This window comes from Ptychodera flava, chromosome 10 (assembly GCF_041260155.1).
Source record: "Ptychodera flava strain L36383 chromosome 10, AS_Pfla_20210202, whole genome shotgun sequence".
In the NCBI taxonomy this organism is placed as follows: Eukaryota; Metazoa; Hemichordata; class Enteropneusta; family Ptychoderidae; genus Ptychodera; species Ptychodera flava.
In genome coordinates this window covers 3,919,580-3,938,301 of record NC_091937.1, presented here as the reverse complement: position 1 = coordinate 3,938,301, position 18,722 = coordinate 3,919,580, and the positions used below count along the sequence as shown (strand labels likewise).

At 36.7% G+C, this 18,722-nt stretch overlaps 3 protein-coding genes across 11 annotated transcripts in view; 1 reads left to right on the top strand and 2 right to left on the bottom strand.

The window, feature by feature from the left end:
- Positions 1–451, bottom strand: part of LOC139141791 (large ribosomal subunit protein uL13-like) — a 12,801-nt gene extending 12,350 nt beyond the window's left edge. Inside the window, exon 1 of the mRNA XM_070711451.1 lies at positions 377–451. Coding sequence (XP_070567552.1) covers positions 377–391 — 15 coding nt within the window. The 5' untranslated portion in view covers positions 392–451. The remainder of the gene's footprint in view (positions 1–376) is intronic.
- The window catches only part of LOC139141788 (uncharacterized), a 24,414-nt gene extending 6,750 nt beyond the window's left edge, over positions 1–17,664 (top strand). The window contains exons 1-6 of one of the 4 annotated variants that reach the window (XM_070711449.1): positions 8,218–8,660; positions 10,913–11,094; positions 11,989–12,244; positions 13,411–13,593; positions 14,076–14,343; positions 15,053–17,664. In XM_070711449.1, the coding sequence (XP_070567550.1) occupies positions 10,933–11,094; positions 11,989–12,244; positions 13,411–13,593; positions 14,076–14,343; positions 15,053–15,134 (951 nt within the window). In that variant the 5' untranslated portion in view covers positions 8,218–8,660; positions 10,913–10,932 and the 3' untranslated portion in view covers positions 15,135–17,664. Of the gene's footprint in view, positions 1–8,217; positions 8,661–9,244; positions 9,415–10,912; positions 11,095–11,988; positions 12,245–13,410; positions 13,594–14,075; positions 14,344–15,052 lie in introns of those variants that run through there. The other 3 variants (XM_070711446.1, XM_070711447.1, XM_070711448.1) reach the window with 3 other exon arrangements.
- The window catches only part of LOC139141787 (intraflagellar transport protein 88 homolog), a 13,313-nt gene continuing 12,202 nt past the window's right edge, over positions 17,612–18,722 (bottom strand). For all 6 annotated transcript variants that reach the window (XM_070711440.1, XM_070711443.1, XM_070711441.1 and 3 more), the window contains exon 22: positions 17,612–18,703. In XM_070711440.1, coding sequence (XP_070567541.1) covers positions 18,579–18,703 — 125 coding nt within the window. In that variant the 3' untranslated portion in view covers positions 17,612–18,578. The remainder of the gene's footprint in view (positions 18,704–18,722) is intronic.

Below are 18,722 nucleotides of genomic sequence, written 5' to 3'. Positions count from 1 at the left end.
CCAATAGCTTTTCACAGACAAAATTGAATCACACGAAAACAAGGGGGTCGTTAATCGTTCATTCTGCCCGTTGCGTGTACCAAAATCTTATTTCTGGTACTATAAGAAAATAAATTCGATAAACACGTGGGCCTTCAGACCGCATGGTGGATGATACTCCAATGTGCATGGTGGCCGCCATTTTGGAACAAGCAACACTTTACTTCAGAAGAAAGTTGCTGCGAATAATAAGTCTTTTGGTGACTTATTGTACTCTGTAACAGTGTGTACTAATTTGGAGTGGCAAAGTGGACGCACGGTTTCATTGTGATTTAATTCAACGATGAATATATCCAACAAATGCCGGTTTGTATTGAGTGGCAATACTTCTACGAACCTTTCCCAGAGCCATGATTGCAGAAAAAGGTCGTCTGAATGGAGGGGTTTCCCAAAGTGAAAAGAAGGAAATGGTTCATCCTCAGCGTAGCGAAAACATACTTCTTATTTCTCAAAAGCAAAACAGACGCATAGAAGAATTAATTCTATAATATTTTACTATTTATTAATTCTTCATTAGCTTTTAATGGAAATATACACCTTACACACAAATCTTTGGCGCGTTATAAGCCCGATTAAAGAACATAGCGGATACGAGGTTCAAGATGGGCTCCCTAGGCAAAGGAATTATTCGTCCAAAGGTCACGATCTGGTCACGTTACTTCGAACACTAGAGGGCGTACTATAGGCGTCTACTTGTATATTGCGCATTGCGTTTGTTTGATAAACCACACCGAGTATGGGTACGTGACTTTTGCAAAAACCGAACCATGGCACCGTCTGCTGAATTGTGTGCTAGTGTTATAAGATGATTCAGGAATTACCAGACTTGACAGCCATTGATAGGACTCTAAAAAATACCTGTGCGCTTCTTATTTAAGGACTGTTCAATGTGATCTTTTTTCAAACATTATATACCAATATTCATTCGCTTTTTCAAACATTATATACCAATATTCATTCGGAGCATTCCACATCATCCCTTCATACACTGCACAATACCATTGATATAGTTATCCAAAAGGTTCTGCTCCAGAATAAACAGGGCTATGTGCTCCACTGACTCAGTAAGCCCAAAAGATCACGCTATGGCAGTGCAAGCAGACCCATGTGTACAAAGCATGTATGGCAATACATTTCTATGCATGTTAGCCCTCATGGGCTTGTTTGTACCATTGTTCATTTCTATTCCCAGTTTCACATATTTACAGTAGAATGTTGAACATTCCTTTGGCGTCCTACCGGTCAGCCCTTGACGTGCTGATTATACAAAATCATCAACTCACACTAAATTCTCCAAATTATTTCAAATATTATGTACTGTTTTCTATTGCAAATGGAAGTTTGGAGTTTTCCAACATGCACATTTTTCATAAAATTCATCTTCAATCTGATATAGATAATGTTTCACTTTCACTTTTAAGTCAACTTTATCTGGATATTTTGATCAAGATCCATAATTTATTTGTATGTGTGTCTATGTGCCTGCCTTGTATTTGTGATATTTCCAGATCTGTATTAGTGTAAATGAGTTTGCTTTGATCTGTGTAATAAATGAATAAATAATAAGTTCATGCACAAAATAACAAGGAATAGGAAAACACACAACTTGATCCTCTGTTCCACTCAACCATAGACAGTCGTTCGTCTGTCTATGACTCAACACACAATAATAAAAGGACGGTGTACTAAATCTGTGCTTAAACTGTTTCTTTATTTTCTCTAACTTAAAAACCCCATACACATGTGTGTATCCCATAAGCATAGGTGAAAATGACAATAAACTGACCAAGATATTAATATACAGTAACTCTTACTAGTATGGTGAACAATGTGCAGGGAGGTATCATATCCACAACAGAACTAAACATTACAGGAATACAATCATTCAAAGTGACCCCTAATAACCCCAACTCTTCCTTTTACTGAATACACACCTTTCAAAACCAAGATCTCATTGTCACATTTCCTGATCTTTGGCTTTTTAGTTGCCTTGAAATAACACCATTTTATCCAAAGATAAATTCTCACTGCAAAACACATCTGCATCTAATAATTCTAAGTGTGATGGTGACAATGACAACAATATAATAATATAATAATGTTGATTCACACAAAATAACACACAAGTGCTTCAATTTTTCAAAATTTCTTCACATGGTCAACACTGGTAAATTTAACACATTTGTATTTTTAAAAGGATATATTTACATATGTTTACTTTCAAGTTTCATAAAAGGAAGTCAGAGAATCTGTAATTCTGTTGTAAATAATGAAAAAACCATCTATCTCCTTCACAAACCAATTCAACAGACAAATTCAAAGTGTCAGACTACAACAATATTTGATAATTACTTATCATTCAGCCATCAATTTCTGTTCTCTGGTTTGTCCGAACAGAGATACATTTATGACTGCCAATCATTAACTTTGAAAAAACTGCCTTGTCAAAACAGACACTTGTCAAAAAATATTAAATAGAGCTGAATATTTTCATTACCATATGAGGCAATAAATAACAAAATGTTTGTAGAAGGTACAGAAAAAGTAACACAAGTCTTGTAATTAAATAAACTGAAACAGATTTTCCTGGATAGCTATGATAGATGGTAGAGATCATGTTAAGTTAGGGTCAAAATAGCAAAGTCCTGTTAACTTCTTTGACTTTTGTGTGGATGAACTAACAAGATCACTCATAACTTAATTATAACTTTAAGGAGCCTTTAATCATACCAGAGCATAAAAGTGTTACGCTGACATATAGGTAGTTGTCATTTGACATAGGGAAAATCACACAATCTATAAACTCCATCGGCTTCTCTCCACTGATCACAACACACTCACCAATCAGTACAGCTATTGCCTGTCTATTTTGTTTGCATAAGAACTGAACAGAAAATGTTAGATCTCTTTCTTTCTAACATCTTTCAAAAATTCCACAACTTGCTCTCTGGCATGAAAGAATTTCATATAAAAGACTCCTACATGTATTTACATTCACACTGCTGACTAAATTGTGCGTATCTGCATACGTATACATATCTGATCTGCATTTGAATTCAATTAGTTGGATGCCTGTGTTCTGGCCGAGTCTACTGATTCTTGTTTCACTTTGAAATCATTTAAAGCTGCTTTTATGGCGTCTTCTGCAAGCACTGAAAGAACAATTGCATTGAATCATTAACGGCCCAGTCATTACCTTGAGATCTGTATGCAGGATACCTTGATGTAAGTGTTATCAACCTTTGACACAGAGAAAGTGAAACAATACATGAGACTTCCTCAAGGGATGCATGCACTTTATCATGGACCTGCGTTGTTTGTAATTTATTATAGACCTAAGGGGTTTGATGATGACTTGCATATTTTCTCAGATTTGGCATTTCAACACAGAGTCATTACCTTATCTATATATAGGTACATCCCTAGATAAGGAAGATGCCTAGGTGAGAGACGCTTTACATAGAGAAATATTGTGAAATATCCTGCAGACTACTATTTTGATATCAAGCGTACAGAGATGATATTATGGTTTGAAAAAACAGTTTTGATTTTTAGCTAACTCATGTTCATTCACTCCATACCATTTTTTCTTGTAAATTTACTGAAGTGATTAAATTTTACAAAACATTTTCTGATTTCATCATAACAATACTAAATGGTCTGACATTTGCACAATTACCGCAAAAGCAAGTTGACAAGAATACTAGAACAAGGATAAGCCTGAAAGACACACTTAGTCCCGATTTTGTCTGATAAATTTTGCCATTCAATACATTTACGTCTGTGAAATTTCACACTTACTTGAGCAATGAAGTTTGACTGGTGGGAGACAAAGTTCTTTGGCAATTTGTGTATTCTTGATTCTAGATGCTTCATCGAGCTAAAGAAAAAAGAAGAAGAAAATGGAGTTATGAATTATGCAAGAAATGAATATGTCGATGATTTTGATCATGCATAACAACAAATGCAGTTGACAAAGTTCAATGAAGGTGAATATTCAATGCCTGTACTGATGAATAGTAACTATATACATGCACAGAACATTCTGTAACAGTGGCTTCTTTGATAAAAACTTACTGTTTTTCCTTTGATCCACTCTGTTGCAAGAGAACTTGATGCAATTGCTGAGCCACATCCAAAGGTTTTGAACTTGGCATCAATAATCTTGCCATCTTCATCTACTTTTATCTACAAAGTGAATGTGAAGGGATAGAACTTTATAAGGACAAACTCAATCTTTATCAAACAGCTAGTTATTGTTGAATGACTTGGTATTTTAGACTGACATTCTATAACATGCAGACTTCCAGTGTTTATCAACTACACTAGTAACAGCTTGGCAGACAGTTCATGCTAGGTAATCTACTGGGATTATGTACTTGGCATTGTTACTTGATATATAATCTTCTCCCACTGGACTTTAACTTCAACGTTGTTTTAATTCTTGATGGAATGCAGATCAAGCTAACTTCAAGATAACATTTTCACTTTTATAAGTCACCTCTTCAATGACGACAATATAGTCTTCATGTTGATTTTATTGAAATATTGAAACAACACTTACAATCTGCTTATAATTTGAATTTAACCTGTTAATCCAAAGTTCCCTGTATTTAGGGCCACAATGACCGTTCATAACAGTGAGTTTGGGTGAATCCATGGTGGTGAAAGGGTTAAATTTATAAACTATTTGAGATATGACCACAAAAGTGACACAAGATTAAACACAATATGAAGGATTACTTTTTAATGCTTGTCTACAACTTCCTCTTTCATGAAAATTTTGTTTCTCCTTATTTGAATTTCTTTCTGATTGATTATAAAGATGGAAAGTTATTATCCCTGAATAAATTAGGTCTATCACGATAACTGAATATGTACTAGTAAAATAATATTTGAAAGCATTTTTTATAAATTTGACTACTTACTTGCAGTTTCATGACATCACCACATGCAGGTGCCCCAACAAGCCCTGTCCCAACTTTTTGATCTTTTTTGTCCAGTGACCCTACATTCCTTGGGTTTTCATAGTGGTCAATTACCTGTAAACAAATCAAATGATCACAAGGTCATTACATATCATTCAGTACACTTAATCCAAAACAGTTGGAAGCAACATGTACTACCTCTGTTGTACATCTACCAGTGTAACTATAACACAGATCACTGTTCACTGATGTACAGTAGTGACAGGAACATTCAACTATTACTTGTAGACTGCCATAAATACCTACACCCACTTGGTTAAACATTACTAGGGAGTTGTCTAAAATACCTAATCTAAGTGTGTGGTTCAAGAGAATCTGATAACATTCACAATTTAACTGGTTTGGAGTATGTTCTGCATGCTAATAAAAAGGTGAAATTTAAGACCAATTCAAATGCAAGAGGCTACAAATTTCAGTGTTTTGAAACCATAAAACTGACACGTTTGCATTCCAGTGCAACTCTGCTTGATGAAAACCTTTGAAAATTTTCAAGTTATCTGACATAGTTGCAATATTGCATGTTCTGCATTCAATTTCACCGCTACCAAATCACTATTGGTCTTTCTGCAAACTAAACCACACACCATTGGACTGGTTTTCAGTTTGTTCAAGCATTTACACTCTCAAATTGAGAGATATAGCTGAATGACAGGCGTATTTTCTGTCCGAAAGGGTAAAATTACAAGAAGAAACAGAAAATCATCTGACTGCACAACCTGACTTGGGTCTATGATGCCAGTCACCTAGTGTTTACAGCTAATTTTACAGGAACAACACAGGACTTGCAAAATTGTATAGAATTTTCCCACTACTGAAAGGGGATGATGGGATCTGTCAGTTGTATGACTTAGATGAACTATGGTACACAAACTGAATAGTTCACAAAGTGATTCGCTGTCAACATGAGCTGTGACTACTTTTACTATGCGTTCAGTTTTTACAAGCAAAGTATAATACTTTAACCCTTTTCCTGCCAAGTCGGTGAAAATCCGCTTGAAATTCGGTGTAGCCAGAATCTAAGCACTGGTGACCGTTATTCTCCCAACCCGGTGGAAATCGGGCCCTTTTTGGGTACCCCCTTTCCTGCCAAGTCGACGGCACTACGTTTTGCTATCCCCTGTGCGTTTAGGGGTCATCCGAGGAGAGGTTTTCTGACAAGGAACGCCTTTTCCCCTCGAAATGGGTTCGCAGGGAGTCTATAGACAGGGAAAGGTGCAGAAACCTGTCTGCCAGTCCCCCACACCCGAGGGGGGCTGGTTTTTTTTTACCGCTTTTTAGCGGACTTGGCAGGATAGCATGGTGACGTTTTCTGGCGGAGTTGGACGTACTTGGCTGCCTGGCACTATAGAGATTGCTGCCGAACTTGACCAACTCGGCAATGCTAATCTAGAAGGCTACCTCTTGCAAACGACTTGGCAGATATGCCGATGGTGCGAGACGAAAGTCACTTATTCAGTTGTGCGTGACTGAAAATGAGAACGTATTTTTGACGGGACGGCTCGACTTGTTCCTCCGATGGAACGGATATGAACGACTCGGAAATACCATTACAAACTGGTGTCCGACGTACTAAGCTGGGCTTCAGCTCTGCAAGTTCAAGCCAGGCAACGTCCTTCACCGCCTTGGCCGTGCCATTCAATGGACGTAGCTTTGGATTTTTATTTATTCCATCGTCCGAAGTATTGGCTCTGGTTTGCAGGCAAACGTATCCTCTTGCCGACGCATTAGTAACTACGTACGCTGTTTGCGTACAGAGAATTCAAAAGGTGACATAAGGTCAATATGCTACGGGGATACCGCCTGCAGTTAGCAGGGACTGCTTTTGTTATGCAAACAGCTAGCAGTACAATATGGCTGCCAGGCATGTGGACACGTCGATGGCTAGAACAATGGAAGCATATTGCGTTGCACCCGTGCATCGCAAAAGTGAACTGAAGACTTGGGGGTAGTGACTGGTTATCACTGGTTAGCTGCAGCCCAAGCCATGTCGGTACAAACCCGTACCTGACTGAGGACCACTCGATTAAGTCAGTAATGAACGGTAACACTCGTAAGCCAACTCCCAACTGAGCTGGCTAAACTACGTTGAGCTGTGCTTCAATGGCTCAGCCATGTCGTTAATACAACGGCCAAAAACGTAGTTTTTGTGCTACACTGCCAAGTCGTTTAAGGTACGTATTCAATTGACCCTACCTGGGGAAACAGGACAGGTTTGACGGTGCTTCTGCACCCCTAGCACGACCCTCAGGGTCTCTGACTAACAGACGAGTGAGGTGATGTTTGTGCCTAGCGGACGTGCGTAATACTGAAGGAGTTTATTTCCGAAAAAATAAACATGAAACGGCAATAAAATGACGCACTTCCAGGGGCAAACAAAGCCGGTGACCTCAATTTTTTTCTGCAGCAACCCTTGAGCTCCTTCCCCTGTCTACGGGCATGTAGAAATTATCGAAGTCTAACACGTATAAGTACGGCTAAAACTACTCTGAAAATGGGCGATTTCTGCCAAAATGCCTGGCAGGATAACATGCAGGAGAGCCAATCTTTTGCAGGCACATATTATGGGGCGGTTTTCTACTGACTTGGGAGAATAACGGACAAGGGCGCTCGGCAGGAAAAGGGTTAAACAGAAATCTGTGTCTGTGAGTGACACTGAATGTTGAGCAAGGGCAGATGGGAGGGGAACATAATACGACATTGAATTCAATTTTCCTTATTATTACTGATACACTCAATTGATTTCTAACAATTTCTTTATAAAATATGGGCAGTGTATAATGTCAGAAAAGAGGTAACTTCAATTCTGTGTCTTGCATGTATATAGAAGATTGGAAGTTTTGCCAATTTATTCTGAGTAATCTTGTTTCCTGACATGTTTGATTTCCAATTTTAGCTTCTGAGAACATATTGAAGTATAAGAGCAGAACCGGTCAAGTGCTAGTTTTGTATATCTAACTCAAGACTAATTGATATTTTTGTGATGGTGATTGCGAAAGAAATGGCAACATCTCTTTCGAATGTGATAAATAAGATAAATATGATGTAAATAAAACAAAACACCTTACGCTATGTAAACACACATACACGCATGATGTTGACAACTGACGTCAAAAAAAAACGGAGCAAGTCATGGACAAAGGGCAAATTTATTGTCAAAACAAGATAAAAGTTGGAACAATTCCAATTTTGTATATACAGAACTAGAAAGACACGATGTGATAGTTACTGCAGTGCAGCAGAAGCACTCATTTCGACTGAATAGCTCTCTCCCTATTTTCAATATCTTGAGCGTCGAATAGGTCCGTAGTTTACTATCAGAGGCTCTTCACATCGATTCAAAAATAGCTAAAATGTTACAAAAATGCAATAAGTCGAGCAGATTTCTTGAAGATCCAGACACTGAGTTGACGATAACGCAGTCGATGAACCAGTGTACAGTGAGACGACAGCATCAAGTGTCGAAGTGATACACCGTATGCATGCATGATGCAGTAACTAGCCTAGCATTTGACAATCGTTCTGGATATTCTATCCTCGCACACATCAGTTGTAATCGCAAGCAGTCATTAACTTAACCTGCCCTATGATGAAGGAGTTCCGCGTGTGCATCCGGTAAACATACTGTAAACGCAGGTATGTTAAGCGATCGACCGAGGCCATAGCTGTGCGCTTGACCGAGGAAGACCTGACCACTGTACAGTGCCTAACAATGTCACATGTAATCTCGACGTCGAAACAAATCCACGTTGTTCATCAGAAATACCAATAACTCACCTTTTCGTGATAACTTGCGATCGGTACAGCAGCCCTTATAGTAACAGCAGTTCTTAAAGACTGTCCAGCCTGCCTAAGCATTGCCATGACTGTAAAGGGTTGGGAAATGTGGCTTAATCGTACATTTATGAACACTATTACGACTCGACTGTTTCGTTCCGCGTGACGATATATAACCTCAGTGTTCAGGGCATTGGTGGAAGCACTCGTTATATCACAAAGAAGGCCCAGGCACAGAAATCAATACGCGACGTCAGTCAAAAACACAATGCGGCGCTTTATGTTGTAAAATAAAGTAAAGGTAATCCTTTTACTAAAAGGAACATTATATCATAAGGCGGAAGAATCATGTAATGTGAATTTCAAATTTGCGATTGCAACAATGTGTTTGTTCGTGGTATTATTTTTCTTTAGCGGAATAATATTAAGTTAGAACTTTCATTATGAAACTCAGTTCAAAGAGCATGAGTCAAAGTTGAAATTATTCTTTGTTCCCAGCATTCCTTGATAGCTAGCATTTTACTATGGCAGACGACGACGATGGTAGGTGAATATTCCGAATATACGGCCCTACATTACCTGGACTGGCACAGTCAGTGTAAATTAATTAAATGTAAGTCTGCATGGCAGGGCTGTATGTGACGTGTACATCCCCGAGGCGTAGCCGGTAACACACAGCCCTGCCCTTCAGAGCTACAATCACATGCAACAGCAACCAACGATGGATGGTAGCAGCTTGCTCTCCGGGGAGAAGCACATGCTATGCTCTGATGCTAGTAGTAGTAGTAGTAGTAGTAGGGGCATTGGGCCAGTTTGCCGCACAGTCCAGTCCAGGGATACTGAAATACTAAAGTGGATGTGTAATCTACTGGCTTAAACGGCCATTGCAACAGCAAAGGATTTGGATACGTACAATGCCTTTGTAGATCAAAATAATAAAACATTTTGGTTCACATTAAATATTTTACAACTCATTTCTGAATAATAACTAGCTGATGCAAGGTAGAGTAACCATGGCTGATGTAACTTGCTGAAATACATTTTATGTTTCAAATTGATATAAATGAAAGTTGTGCTTTGAAATTTGGTTTACTGGTTCCTAGGGTGGATCTAGTTGATGTGTTAGAAAATTTAATCTGCAGTGCAGTATTTCAAGGCATTTTTGATTAAAAAATCTCACTTAAAAAAATCTCACTATACCCATTCAACAGCTTTGAAATCTGTTACAATAGTTCTAGGAATGACCTAGTTTGATAGATGTGTGTAAATTGTCGTGAAATCTGCAATGTAGTATTTTTAAAGGTAATTTTGTGATTTTTGGTCAAAATAATACGTCCTTCATAACAACTCATCAAATAGCTTTTCATATTGATATAATTGTTCCTAGGGATTGCCTAGTTGAGATGCCTGCAAATTGTGGTGAAATCTGCCATGCAATATTTAGTGTGTTTTTGTGATTTTCAGCCAAAAAATTATAATCTCCAAATGTACAGCTTTGGAATGTGGCATGTAAGTCTCTTGGGATAGCCTAGTTTCAAATGTCTTCAAATTGTGATGAAATCTGGAAGTATTCATTTTTTAAAGCAAATGTCTGCTGATTTTGGTCAAAAAATCTTATCATTCAAAACTACTTCTTAGATATCTTTAAACTTTTTCAAGCAAGTCTCAAGTGATGTTATAGTTAAGATATGTGCAACTTGTGATAAAATATACAGTGTGTGTGAGACTTGCCCATCGCACAGGACAAGCAAGTTTTGGATTTTAGAATTTTAACCATTTTCATGTGTATTTAAGCTTTTATTGTAAACCATATTGCAGCGACAGTGTAATTGACAGGATTTTTTTCCTTTCATTTGAGTGGAAATCCATAATGGAGAAATTTAAGTGCTTTATACAAACTACTCCTTCCTCACACATGTCATGTGTCAAGTACATATGATTAGAAAGCAGATTGACCGACTGAACTAGTAAAAATAAAAAAATAAAAAAAGTCAGGGATGTATGCTTGGAGGAATTATCATAGACATTGTCAGGGTTTTGTGATTATATTCTGTACATTATTTGCCATACTTGATATTCATCAACAAAATTTATGTTCATTGCCTTGACAGAAATACCTCCTCTGGAGGATATGACAGAAGTTATTCAGCAGGCAGAAAGATTGCAAAAAATCAAAGTGGGAAGCATTACAGATGAAGTCTCCAGAACTGATGCAAGTTCAAAACATTTCAATGTTAGGGGTGGTGATGGGGATAACATTGGTAAAGGAAATGATTTACCACAGAAAGACAAGGTAGGACAAAGTATATCAAAATCAATGAAACCCTTTCTTTCATTACCATTGAATACATTTTTGGAAGTGCTTAAAATAACGCTGCACTTTTATTTGAAGGGTAGAAAATGTAAAGAGAGTTTGTTCACATGCCATAATCTAATCATGTGAACAAAAACAATATGTAAGCAAGTGTTACTATTTCAATGGCCACATCAATATCGGGATATTTTGTCAATATTTGCTACTTCATGCCAATTCATGAGATAAATGAACATTTCAGCTTGGAAAGCAATGGATGAAAGTTTAAACTCATCATACAGTACTTTTGAGTCTTTCGTACTATGTACTTCAAAGTTGTTAAATGACCAGAAAATAATTTTATGAAAAGAGATTGTGAGCTTGCATTACTAGAGTGTTTTGCATCCAGCATTATCATTCTGGCAAGCATGCACAAAGCTAGCATTAAATTTACACTCTTCCACTGACATTAAAGTCAAGTCAATGTCAACCAGTTGTGTTTTCAAGAGAGACCAATTTAGCCATTTTTACCCCAATAATGAATACCGTACACAGTCAACTGCATTGTTGACAATTTTCCATCAGAAATATTTGATATATTTGATATATCAAATCTACCATTGAAATGTTTCACATAAAGTTAAACTTGGAAAAAAATATGACTTTTAATGAATCCTCAGTCTGTTTCAGGTGAAATGGACATACGCAGATTAGTATGAGTGATAAATGAAGCATCTTGGAAAAACCTATGCATTTGGATTGTATTAGAACAAGCCATCGTCAATGATGGCTATACTGAACCCTCAACTTTGTCTTTACCACCTGTTGGTACTTGAAAATTGTTGTGAAATGTTGTTTTGCCATTCACTGGTATGTCTCCTTCACAATCCCCAGGTAGATCCTAAAAGCAAACAAAAGCAAGGCCCCTCTACATTTGCTGGCATGAAGAAGGGATTTCTGTTTGGTTCTGGATCAGGTACAAAACCAAAGCCAAAAAGTCAAGCAAAGTCAACATCTGCTGCCAAAGCCGAGGATGATATCCCCTTCATCAAAGCTAAAGATGTATCTGTTGGTGGTACATCAAAAGCACAACCCATACCAGAAGTACAAGAAGCACTTAGATCTAGCAATCCATTGTTACAGAGTAAAGGTATATGGGCATCTATACAGTACCTTATTTCACTCATTGACTCTACTGAATGTCTCCTGTGAATTTGAATACTTGTTCATGTGACTTCCTGGTGGTTATTGCTCCACTATGTCACTGGGCTATAGAATTACTTTTAATCAGGCATTTCTACATCAACTGTACAGATATGAATCATTTCACACAAGATGTAGTTCCTTGATACATGTATATAGTAATGAATCAAGAAGAAAAGCACTTTTGCAAAACCATTTTATAAGATGATAGGCCAGCATCATTCAATGACAAAAGTTAACCCATTCATACCAATGGTGAAGTTTGCTGTACAAGCGTAATTTCACACCTGTCACTTCTTACACAGAGTTTAGTTAGAGGTTATAAACGGCAAGCGAGGGTATTTGGTTGCGGATATAAGACCTCTGGGGTGAAAATTAGCATATTTGGCGGGAAATAATCACCTCGCTTCGCTCGTGATTATTTCACCCAAATATGCTAATTTTCACCCCAGAGGTCTTATATCCGCAACCAAATACCCGAGCGTACCGTTTATAACCTCATTTAATATGCTAAAGTTAAAAACAAGTAAGCAATTTCGTTATTTAGGGCCGAAGTCGGAACGAGAGTTCAGAAGCGCCCAGCCTCATACAAACTCTAAAAAGAACGTTTCAGAACGCGCGCGCGTGCACAGTTGAATTCATAAAATACGTTACGCAACACATCCATATTGCGATTAGACATCGAACTTGAAGAATTTTACTTAAAAACGCTCAAAAAACTTTAAAAAATCATGTTGTTGTTACAAAGCCTCCGCTCCTTACAGAAACTCTTCATTTGTTGGTTCGTCAAGCTGCATTAGACTAAAATTTAACGATCAAATCAACCTGAAGCCATAGACTTGTTCGACATTATGGCACGTTGAGCTCTCAAGTGGGCGTTCGAAATTTGCGCGAGCTCAAAAATGTTACACGGCGTGCAGGTCTTCTTGTTGAGAATATAAACCCCAGCTCCAGCCAATCAGATTGCCGGATTCAAGCTAAGCATATTATAATAGTTGCTAAAGGTCAAAAGTTCACCATCACTATTTTATGGTGATATCATGGTTATATTTCAGACATTAATCAACAATGTTAATCATAAATGAATATCATGATACCATTTTACTATTCTAGGTTGGATAACCGATGAATTACTATCAACGATAGAGAAAAGACCAGATTTGATGAGAAAACTTGCTGATCCAAAGTTTTCAGAAGCTCTTGCAAAGTTTCAAGCCAATCCACAGCTTGCTTCCAGAGAGTATGAAAGCAATACAGAAGTGCAGAAATTTTTAACTGATTTCTCCGGGATATTGGGTGAGTCACTCTCAACACCCTTCATTATTTTCCATACTCATTACCATTTAAAATTATTACCATAGTATTCTATTTAGGTCTGACATAATTTTCAGTAATTTGAAGTGACATTTGACCTCTCATGTTGTGGTATCACAGTCTATTAGCCTTGTGTGACTAATGTAAAAGTACCATATACCTGTCATTGCCTTGCCTAAACATTAAGTAGAGATTTTAATTCCAAACTTAATTCTGTCAAACAAGCAAATATGCTTGTAACACAAGATAACCCTAACAGAATGTTACAAAACTCACTTCTAGTACTATTTTTTCATAGTTGTTGAAACCATAAATGTCAACAACACAGGCATGTTGCATATAAACCTTGTTGCAGTGTGGTACTTGCATGACTATTTTTCTCTGTAAAGGTACATGTATTTGCCACTTAACAAAACAAGTATGTAAACATAATCGGCAATCTTTCTGTTGACAATGTTTTTTAGGAGAACATTTCACAAAGTTAGCATATGAAGATTTAGTAAAACCATCACAGCAACCTTCCGGTGATCAAGTCCGTCCAGGTGACATCAGAACACGTGAAGGGGCAGGAGCTGATATCAAAGAACAAAGAGATCATCCAGAACCCAGTGCGGATGATATGAAACAAATGCAAGATATATTGAGTAAACCTGACATTCAAGCAGCATTACAAGACCCTAAGATACAAAATTTAATTGAACTGCTGAGAACACGGCCAGATGATGCACAGAGGTACATTCATAATTTACAATATGAAATTTTATACCGTTTTACCTAACTGGAGAGGGCAATTTACCACTGAGAATAGAGTCTAGTACAGCCTTATAATTAAAATTAGAGAGCACTTGTTGAATTAATCCAGTGTTTTCCCTATTAAACTCTGAAGTGGAATAAAGGTAATTAATTTCTGAACTCCATCAACTTTCTGCATCCCTTCACATGATTACTTTGCTGTACAATGCAAACCCAAGCAACACGGCTGGATCCTTAACTCTGAACAAAAACACAGCAACTGTCATTACAAGTCAAGTACTATTAGTATTACTATTACTCATATTTGCTTCAGATTATCGATACTTTACCTCAAATCCACGTGTTGAGAACATCTAAAGTGGGTTTTATGTACTCTTTCAAGTTTTGTAGTATATGCTTGAAAATAAAATTCTATCTCACTTTCGCTTAAGAAATCAGAAATTTTGGAAATGAGCCTGATAGTACAAACAAGCGGTATCATTGAAATTTTCAAATTTGTAGAAATGCAAATTATTTCCATCGTTACATGCCATTTCACTCTTTCCACACTGTCATGAAAACAGGCTGTTATCATGAACTTCCTAAAGTGATTTCAAATATTTCCAGTTGTGTATTAAAATCTCCAAAACTATATAGCCAGTTTCAGAGGTGATTTTAATCAACCTTAAATCTGTCTATTTTGTTTCAGGATAATTAGGACAGCTGATTCAGAGATGAAACAGAAGATTCAAAAGTTGGTCGATGCTGGACTTTTAGCGTTTGCTTCATGATGAAGGGACAGACTTCCCTGTCACCAGTTTTCTCTTTCCAAGCTTTTTGATTTTAGACAATATCTCCTGTATCACTGACTGAAGACTACTGGGGTCATGCTGAGCCATATGACAGCCAAACTAGAAGTAGCTTTGTGATTGGCTTTTTGAGACAGGAAAACCAACTGTGAATTTGTGATGCAACCCTAAAAGCTAACAGAATTGACTGCAATCTAACTAATTCAGTTTAGGATGGCTAATTGCAGGCACATTAATATATGTACTCTTACAATTACCAAATGTGTGATTACATTTACAACCGCAATCATCAAGTAGAAAATTTTGTGTAATGAGTTTCGTTACATGAATGGAGTGTTCAGGGAAAAGCTCCCTGATTGCTCATTTTCGATATGCATAGGTGTTTCCATATCTATTTCAAACAGGCAATCACAACACAACTTATGATTTGTTGTACCAGTCAACAGATAGCAGTGTAATTGTATTTTTCATAACATATGACGATGGTATTTACTAGAATACCAAGAAGCCTCTATCGTTCATCCACTATTTGTGTTTTGGTCATCTGAAAAACATGCAACTCTTTACAACACATGGTATCAGACAGGATTCAGATAGCTTGCCCATGTGACATGGAACAGCTCACCTTGCATGATGATCTAGTATGCACCTCGAAAGTGAAAGACTTAAATTTTTGCTCAAACTTTCCTAAATGAAACTTTAAACCATTCTCTTACCAAATCATCAATAAAAAAATATGGGGTCACTGTGCAAAGTTTTGAACTAGGAAAACAACTTTTGGGATATTTGAAACTCTAAATGGACGCCATCCCACTGTTACCTCCATAGGGTAAAAATAAAAATTTGGATTTTCAAAGGCTTCTTCTCAAAGAGCTTTAAAATGAGCCGCCACAAGTGGTAGATCAGAAAAGAATTGTGGAAATTAGAGTCTGAATATCTGTCCCCTAGGCATGTTGTTCTACCTTAATAATAGTATACACCATACTGTTGTTCTTCTGGGTCATAGAATCAAACCAGTAGCTGAGAGAACTGGTTGTCAAATTGTCCATAGTGCATCTCCAGTGCAACCAGTTCCCTGGTATAAATGTTAACATACTTACACTTTTATTTTGTAACTGATGAAGTGTTTATGTGAAAGCTGGTATTCCTGTAAATTTTACAGAGGTTTCAAAGTCATGTCATTGGCGTTCCTCAGTGTGAATGCAATCCTCTGCGGTTCCCAAACCATTTACTACTTATCAAAACAATAGAAAAACATTGATTGTCAAATGTGACTGATAAACATAAACTTGCATTTGTTGTCATAGTAATGTACAGCCAAGAAATCATTTAAGAAAAGAACCAGGTACTTAAACTGAGAAAATAATTCCAAAGCAAACAGTATATCTAATTTATTATGAAATTTTGATAGATACAACTGTAAATTTGAGTCCACATGTGGATGTGAACAATAAACAACTATCATGAAGAAAAATTGTACTTTGGGGATCTCTTCATATAGCTCCTGCAGCTGTAACTCTTGAAATTTGTTTACCTGAAAAAGGCTTTCTATTCTTTCTAATTTTCTTTAAATTCTACAAACTTAAAAGGATATAGTTTTTACAACTGAAAAATTGGACACATAAATTTAAATTTTAACCGCTAATTTGATTTCCCGCCATTATTAAAAACTGGTAATATTACAAAGATAACAAAGCATATGATGTCCCAATTTTAAAACATTCAGCACTGTGTCCATTACATTGGACTACTCTGTTGTTTCTGTGAAGATTCCAATGCATATATGCACTGCGTACTGTGTTTTTGCTTTATTCGCATGAGGGCATCATTTTACATTTGGGCAAATGTTTCTAATATTCATCTTGCTCAATTTGCACATGCAATCCCAGTGATCAGTTTATTACACTTGTATAAACACCCCTCAGTGAGTACATTCCCACGAACTTGTTTTATTTAGAAGTAGAATCACAAAAATAATGCTGAAAGGTACAACTATTGCTTTGGTTGTCTTGAAATTGAAAGATTTAAAGTTTTGCTAAAATCGCGGCCCCTCAGAGAGACCATGCTTAAACTTTCGTCGAGCAAACTTTCAAACCACGTGTGTTGCAGTCTGATGATAGGGTAGGTTTATTGTTTTGTATGTTCAGGGTTTTTTTGAATATTGATACTATTATTTCTAAATTTTCAGAAACATTAATATCAACATGTCACTTCATTGGTCTGTTCATAGTCTTGAAAAACCAAGGATTTATTCAAACTTTATGATGTAAAGATAATTCAGATAATGACACAAATTTTCTCTGTATACATTTTTGTGTGATCATCTATTGGATCTGGATGTCAATCGATTAAGAAGTTCAATATCCATAATAAATTTTGAAGTTTTAATGTGTATATATTTGTAAGCTTTTTACATATATGTAGTTTGTTAATAAAATCAAAAACTATCACAATCACTATTTCTTGCAAAGATTATTTTATTTACACTGACAAATAAATGTACATTGCTTTCCTTGCGTTGTTTTAAATCATGTCACTGTTATGTGGTCCAGTCCATTAAAATGGAGGGGTGGACAGTTATCAAGAGTCAGAGTAGCCTGAACATGAAACCAGATATGTCTGCTTTTAACAAGGCATTGAAAGATAGGTCGCATGAATATGAGCAACTTCAAATAGACAAATGTTACAAAGCCAAAACAACAACACTGCAATTGGAGCTGGGGCAGTTTGTGAATTCCAGAGAATTTTTAAGTAGTTTCAAGTGTTCCAATTCTTCTGAAAAACCGGTTGTGTTCAAAATAAATATCTTCTCGTTTTCTTCTCGTTTTCTGAAATCTTTCATTGTTCGTAAGTACAGCCAACACAGCACTGTGCAGCTCAGAAGAATTATGAAGAGTTGTCGAAAAGACCTTGATTAACATCACTCTTGCTTTCTTAGAGTTTTAAACCTTCACAAATGTGACTGCCTGGGTATAATTCATTGACACAGACAAAAGTGTCATGCTATGATGGCTGTGTCGTCAGATTGTGTTCCAGACTTTGGTGATACCCTATGTGAACTTTGACCCGGTTTGGCAATATCATGAAAGCCTTGTCTATCTCTCTGTTGTGGACATGAAAAGTTAAACATAATCCAAACATTTGACTTTGAACTTATGAATTTGAAAAGACTCAAAACATATTAAGTTTTCAACAATGTAAATCAAATATGAGTAGATCTCAGTAACTTCAAACATTTCACAAAATAGCTGTTGTTGGTTGCATTCATTTGTTTCAGATTATACTTTCATTTTTCTGTTCTGTTGTATTATGCATATACTACAGTTCTTACTCTTGTTAACATTAAGCTAATTATGGTTATGACTTAAAGACAAAAGATATTAAGTTTCTGTAAATAATCATTTAAGTATCATCTTCAGAGCTTGGTTACTCTGGCAACAAGTCTTCTCCGAGTTCTTCGTCAGCAAATTCATCCTCAGTTTTATCTCTTGATCTTGCTGCTGTTTTGGGTCGTTCTACACTAGGTCCAAGTGGATCAACATATGATGCATCTGAAAAGGAATTAAGAAT